We start from the raw sequence: 7500 nt of genomic DNA, 5'->3' as shown, positions 1-7500 counted from the left end.
TTACAGATAGAGCAGTACAAGACATTATGTGCAATACAGCACAACACAGATTACACAGCACAACACAACACGGCATTGCAATGCACTGCACTGCCCAGAACCGTGTTGCAGGCATCCTGGTGAACTTCGACGTGGACACAGCGGACGTGTCTTACCAGGCCAGGTTCCAGGACTGTCCTGAAGTGCCCCAGCCGCTTCTGGCTGCCACCTGGGAGGTCAATACCTACGATGCGGTGGACGCGCTTATGGAACTTCACCCCAACACCTCTGTTCTCTTCGCTCCCTTGCCCAACCAGCCACCCCGACCCCTGTTCTTCCATGTGGGTGGGATCTCTGTTCAGCGCTCTGTCGTTCTTTCTTTCTGTCGCTCTGTCTGTCTCAGTCTCAGTCTCTTTCTCTGTCGCTCTGTCTGTCTCTCTGTCTCAGTCTCAGTCTCTTTCTCTGTCGCTCTGTCTGTCTCTCTGTCTCAGTCTCAGTCTCTTTCTCTGTCGCTCTGTCTGTCTCTGTCTCAGTCTCAGTCTTTTTCTCTGTCGCTCTGTCTGTGTCTGTATGTCTGTCTGCCTTTCTCTGTCTGTCTGTTTGTCTGTCTCTCTGTCTCAGTCTCTTTCTCTGTCTCTTTGTCGCTCTGTCTCTGTCTGTCTGTTTGTCTGTCTGTCTTTCTGTCTCTCTGTTGCTCTCTCTGTATCTGTGTTTGTCTGTCTGTCTGACAGTCTCTTCCTGTCGCTCTGTCTGTCTGTCTCTCACAAACACACACACACACACACACACACACTCACACACACACACACACACTCTCTCTCTCTCTCTCTCTCTCTCACACACACACACACACACACACACACACACACGGAATCATATTGACAAAATGCCATGAACAGACTGCAACATGTTGGGTTGATCAATAGAAACGCCAGTATGATCGACAATGTCTTGTGTGTATAGACACAATAATGCTAGCAAACTGTTATATGATTGTTACAATGTCAGTAGCACTCGTTACGTAAGTATTGCCAAGTCAGATAAACAAGGACAGTGTTAGTGTCAGTTTATGAAGGAGGTGTCACTGCGTTTGGACTAATCCATATACGCTACACCACATCTACTAGGCAGATGCCTGACCAGCAGCATAACCCAACGCGCTTAGTCAGGACTTGAGTGCATGGATATGTATTCGTGTTCTTATCAAAGTGGATTTCTTCTGCATAATTTTGTCAGAGAACAACACTTTTGTCGTCATGGTTTCTTTTACAGTGCGCCAAGTGCGTGCTGAACAGCAAGGACAGATGCAGCAATATCAACACTGTACATATGAATTGTTGATCAGCATAATCATAAATTGAATGGATTTTTTTTTAAATGTCCTTTTACTGACACTGGTGATTGCATAATCATGAATAGCACTTGATAAGCGCAGTATCCTTATATATATAAATAAAAAAAACAACACCTAAGGAGCCGATAAAAAAAAACGAAAGTTCACCACACAAATATAATACGGAATAATTTAAAAGTTTTCAGGTTTAATTTAATGCAGAAATATCTCGCCCAGAAATATACTATATCACACACACACACACACACACACACACACACACACACACACACACACACACACACAGTGTACATTACATAATCAATATTCATGGCATGTCGCATTGCATGGTACTAACTACTTAAGTACGTGTATTGTAGGGTCCACAAAACATCGAAATTTGCATTTGAATATGCACCAAAATCGACATTCTTATGTGCTCATATGTGCACAGTGCATGTTTATTTTTTGTTTGTTCCGGTTTTAAACATGTCGTCGTCAGCCTCCTTCCATCTCGAGAGAGAGAGAGACGATGGCTGCACCAGAAATGTAGTCACTGCCGGGCATTGCACTTCCAGCTGTGGCTGTGTAGACCAATGCTGGAGTGCATGTTCATACACAAAAATGATTGTGTTGGGCTTGATTTTATATATTCTGTGAATGATGGTGACAGATGTCGAAAGATTTTTAATTTCAGTAAAGAACGTTTAACTGATAATGAAATAATATTTCTTTCTTCCTATATGTTTTCTTAACGAGCAGATCCTCGACAGCCCTTACAGACCACGAGAGAACAAAACCATCATCAGAATCCTCCAAGGGTCCGACCTCTCTGCACGGAATGCACAGGGGCAGACAGTCCTGTTCGAAGCCATCTCCAGAGAGGAACCGGAAGAGATCGTCAACGCCATCTTGAACGCCGGGGTTAACGTGGCGTCACGTGACATGCACGGGATGACGGCGAGGGATTGGGCCGCGAGGTTACAGCGCCCTGACTACGTCCGGATGATTGACAGTCACGTGCTGAAGCTGATCAAGAGCAAAGAGTTTCTCAAGGTTTGTTAACACACACACACACACACACACACACACACACACAGGATGAACAAACTTTTATTTTTAATGAGGGAAGTGGAGTAAGCATTCATATGTTGTGTGTATATAATCAAGTAGAAATTAACGAAACAAAACAAAATATCCGAATAGTCTTACACTCCGGAATATCACATGACGACCCTGAAGAAGAAAAAGAAACATCAGTCAAATCTTGTAATTATACCTGATATTGGATGAATCGACCATCCATTCAAACATCAACACAATTCATGTAATCGCTTATTTAGATTTATCCCACACACATACCAGCTTCAAGAGAGTCAGAGACTTAGCTAGCTAGCGAGAGAGAGAGAGAGAGAGAGAGAGGGATCGATGACTAAAGCGCTAAATAGAATAATCACCACAATTGTTAGAAAATTTGATAAAGTTTAAAAAAATAATGTTTCCCATTTGCGAATTTATCTCATTACCTTTGACACGAAATGACTTCACACAAAAAATCTTACACAACATACATGTCTATCAAATCACATGATCCGTTTTCTAACACACACACACACACACACACACACACACACACACACACACACACACACACACACACACAAACAAACAAACAAAAAACCGCTTCTACACAAAATTCAAAACAGAACATCAACACCACACCTAATAACAGGAACACCATTGCCACTACCACCACCACCACCAAAAAACATCACACATACCCCACAAGCAGCGGGAACACCTGTGGTGTTGCAGGTGGAACAGCTGATCCTGGAGGACTATGACCACTTGGGTGACATCAAGGACAAGAACGGTCTGCTGGCCGTGGACTTCGCCAAGAAACACTCCACCCGTCAGCTCGTGGAGATTGTCCGTCTGCAGCAACCCATTCAGGTTGGGGGTTCACCCGTTTAACCCTTTGACTGCCATGCACAAAAAAGCAGAAAGTAATGTTTCAAGTCATAAAACAACATCCAGAACAATCAGCCAATGGACTGGAGATATACCACTCTAAATCAATAGTGTGAAATTTCAGCCTTCCACAGTTATTTCCCTTCTTTTGATGTCTTCGGTGACCCAGAATTCTACGGGCACGGCAGTCAAGGACTTAATACACCCGTATATAAGGGATTTATTTTTGAAGGACTATGACTCTCAAACTAGATGGCAAGATTGCACTGGCTCTAAGTGCTGCAGCCTTGGGAGCTAGTTGGCCTTTGGGGACCATCCCCAACGCCGACTGTCCTAAAACCCTCTTGGCCAAGAGAGTGGGGACGTAACATTGGTGGCTAAACACTTTCCACTATAATCAAATTCAAGCCCAAATAGTTAGACAGCAGTTGACTCCTCTGCTGTTCTGGTTGTTCATGGTTGGACACGACTGACTACAATACATCAAAATATAAGGGATGTAACTTGGGCAAGACACTCCACTTTTACCAAACCCGGCCAGATAGTCCGGACAGCAGTTGCCTCCTCTGAACGATGTTCACAGTTTGACACGAGAGACCATCATATATTACACACCCGTACAACACACGCCTTTAATCAGTTTTTTTCGGTCACCTGTGTGGATCTTTGAACACAGAGACAAAAAAGTGATATACATGTGCAGACTTATATGTATACGCATTTTCTTTTGCTTTTTTTCTGTTTTGGTTCAGCGGTGGGATATTTGATCAGCAGACAAAACAAAAAGCAAAGTGTGTTCCCTAAAAAATTATGCTTTTTCTCATCAATTTTTTAAAAATGTTTTTCCTTTTTTCTTTGGGAAATTTTATTAGCAATGATTAAACAAGTCATACTTGCCCCGTGTACATTATTGGACTTTAACAATAAACAAAATATTTTGGAGTAGTTCTCCCCAAAGAAGTTGCATTCACATAAAGCACTGAGTGATAGAACTCTGGTGTACAGGTCTGCATTGATGAGGCAAAAAATTACCTCTTCTTTAATTTGGTTACAAATGGTGGAACATTTCATAATGATGTACTATTAATCAAAAACCTAAACTCAGAAATTGTTGTGGTATGGTGCGCGTGATGTGAAAAAAGTGATCAATAAAGTGAAGGGACCTAACTATAATGTTTCCATATGTTCATGAACGATTACCTCCCATAAACACAAGGCCACGACACAAGAACAACGGGACCAATGGACGGGAAACGGAGAGAAATATTAAATTTTTGTTGATTCTCGGACATTTCTATTATTTCCCAAGTACAAAAGACAATGCCTGATATATATACTCTGTTCTTTCTGCATCTTGACATTATAAAAAAAAGAAATAAATAAAAAAAAGAGCTGAAAAATGTGGTATAACAGCAGGACACACACACACACACACACACACACACACACACACACACATTCCCCCAATGATTTTACATGAATCTAGAAATTAAGAATAAATGGATATAAAAAAAAGAGGATAACAAAACTCATTTCAAATAATTATTTCATACTATATCGCTGATTTTTTTTTCTTGCTCGACAATCAGAGCACCTCTACGCCAACATTTATGTCATTGTAATAACACACGCGACACACAGCAGTCCTATCAACACAGACATGGTCACATCCATTCAATGGCAGACTCAGTTTAGCTCATAATAGTTTTGGACCAATCACAACAGGCGTACGTGGCACGTGTGTTCCGCGCGGTGGAGGAAAACAACCAATCGGATCTGCAGAGACTGCTGTCATGCAAGAAGTACGCGCAGGGCAGGGACCGCTGTGGCCGCACGCCCCTTTTGAAGGCTCTGATGCTGGGTCACCGCGACCTTGTCATCCACTTGACCCTCCAGTGTCCCAGCTGTGTGCCGCATGCTGACAGCGTGAGTGTCATTTGTGATGGGCTACTGGGTGGGGTGGGGGTGGGGTGGGTGAGAGGGGAGTATTATATTAGGCCATTGGGAAGGATTGGGATAGCGTGCGTGAATGTATGTGTGTGGGGGTGGGGGTAGGCAGAGGGCCAGTTCTGTGTGTGTGTGTGTGTGTGTGTGTGTGTGTGTTGGGGGGAGGGGTTGGGTGGAAAAGAGATAACTTGCATGTGTGTGTAGATTGTGTGTGTGTGTGTGTGTGTGTGTGTGTGTGTGTGTGTGTGTTTAAGCTTTTTTTTCAGTGTGTGTATTCTGTTTGCGGTCGTGTGTGTGTGTGCGCGCGCGCGTATGTGTGTGTCTGTGTGTGTGTGTGAAATTCCTTTTTGTTTTCGCCTTTGCGAGTGTTTATATATAATTATTATCAGAGTTTATTTAGAGTCTGAATAGAGAATGTTTGTCTTGCATCCATATGTGTTCGCTTTCATGAAATGTAAGTATATGCGAGCGTGCGTCGTTTTATGTGCATTTTTAATACCCGGTTTTGTGTATTATAATTATGTGCATGTATAAATGCCCTATTGGCAAGTTTACATTCAGAAATTCACGCTATGACTGTGTGCTTTATCAGTTGGGTCGGACTCTTCACTATACCTACCTGTTGATTGTTTTGTATTGTATACTATTATATTATGTACTATTGTTTTGTTAGACGTTTTGTCACAACGGATTTCGCTGTGTAAAATCTGGACTGCTCTTTCCAGCACGTCACATATGTGCAGTACCACCTTTTTTCTGTCTGCAAGTGTATTTGTGTTCCTGTCAAAGTGGATTTTTATATACAGTTTTGTCAGGGACAACCCCACTGTTGCCGTGGGTTCTTTTACGTGCTTCCTTTGCATGCTGCACACGGGACCTCGGTTTATCGTCTCAACTGAGTGACTAGCGTTCAGACCAGAAAATACTGGCGAGTGTGCAGTTCGAACTTGTTAGTCTATGTATGCTTAGGTTGTCTCGCTTCCTAGGCGGAATCGTTACCACAAGCAGCACTCCACTCCAATGCAGGCCAAGACAAGACTAGACAAGACAAGACAAGACAAGACAAGACAAGACAAGACAATTTAATTCACGTTGTGACTGTGTATTTGTTTTATCAGCTGGGGCGGACTACTCTGCACTACGCCTACCTGTTCATGGACGATCCAGAAATTCTGGACCTGTTAGAGCGACACGGCTCTTCTCCCGATTCCATGACAGTGGTGCGTAGCGTTGCTTTGGACACACGAGAGAGGGGCTTGGGGTTCCCGCTGGTTAATTAGGATTAAAGATATATTCTGTTCTTTATGCAGTTTATTTCTTTACATTGGATTGTGTTGTGTTGCGTAATGGATATTATATTGCTTTGCTTTGCATTAGTGTATTGCACTGTACTGTTGTGTACTGTATTAAACTATACCGAACTGTACTGTACTGAAATGTTCTGTGCTGTGTCTTGCTGTACTATATTGTACTGTACTGCGATGTAGGTGTATCGTGTTGTATCTTTCAGTGTTGTACTGTGTTGCATGTGCTGTACCCTACTGTACTGTGCTGTACGGCACTGAATTGTGCTGGACTGCTGTACTGTCCTGTCCTGTACTGTGCTGTGCTGTACTGTACCGTGCTGTGCTGTGCCGTGCTGTGCTGTGCTGTACGACATTGTACTGTGCCGGACTTCTGTACCGCCCTGTACTGTACTATACTGTGCTGTGCTGTACTGTGCCGTACTGTGCTGTGCTGTACTGTACCATACTGTACTGTGCTGTTCTGTAATGTACTGTACCGTACCGTACCGTACTGTACTGTGCTACATCGTATTGTACTGTCCTGTACTTTACTGTACTGTACTGTGCTATATTGTATTGTACTGTGCTGTACCGTACTGTACCATACTGTACTATACAAAACTGCTTTGCCATAATGTACTGTGCTGTACTGTACTGTACTGTGCTGTGCCGTACTGTGATGCGCTGTGCTATGCTGTACCGTTTTGTGCTGAACTCTATTATTGGACTGTACTGTACTGAACAGTTCTGTTCTGTATTTGTATTGTATCATGGTGTGCTGTGCTTTGCTGTTCCATATGCGTAATTTTAAAAAAAGAGTCTTAGTCAGTGTGTTATTTCCTTTGTTTCATTCAATCGTTACAGAAAGGAAGTCGGCCAGTAATGTTTGGCCGGAAGATGAAGAGGCCCCAGGAACATGTGCAGTTGAAGCAGGAAGTACTAGACGCTGACCTTGACATTGTTGCTTTCCAAATGTCGTTTGAA

The 7500-nt window shown here is 42.9% G+C and overlaps 1 protein-coding gene across 1 annotated transcript in view; it reads left to right on the top strand.

The window, feature by feature from the left end:
* Nucleotides 1-7500, top strand: part of LOC143282063 (uncharacterized) — a 35096-nt gene that overhangs the window by 24014 nt on the left and 3582 nt on the right. The window contains exons 5-10 of the mRNA XM_076587515.1: nucleotides 112-320; nucleotides 2075-2368; nucleotides 3128-3265; nucleotides 5009-5209; nucleotides 6349-6450; nucleotides 7381-7500. The exon at nucleotides 7381-7500 is cut by the window's right edge and continues 24 nt beyond it. Of these exons, the coding sequence (XP_076443630.1) occupies nucleotides 112-320; nucleotides 2075-2368; nucleotides 3128-3265; nucleotides 5009-5209; nucleotides 6349-6450; nucleotides 7381-7500 (1064 nt within the window). The remainder of the gene's footprint in view (nucleotides 1-111; nucleotides 321-2074; nucleotides 2369-3127; nucleotides 3266-5008; nucleotides 5210-6348; nucleotides 6451-7380) is intronic.

This window comes from Babylonia areolata, chromosome 5 (assembly GCF_041734735.1).
Source record: "Babylonia areolata isolate BAREFJ2019XMU chromosome 5, ASM4173473v1, whole genome shotgun sequence".
Classification (NCBI taxonomy): domain Eukaryota; kingdom Metazoa; phylum Mollusca; class Gastropoda; order Neogastropoda; family Buccinidae; genus Babylonia; species Babylonia areolata.
The sequence above is the reverse complement of the archived record's forward strand: the minus strand, read 5'-3'. Positions and strand labels throughout refer to the sequence as shown.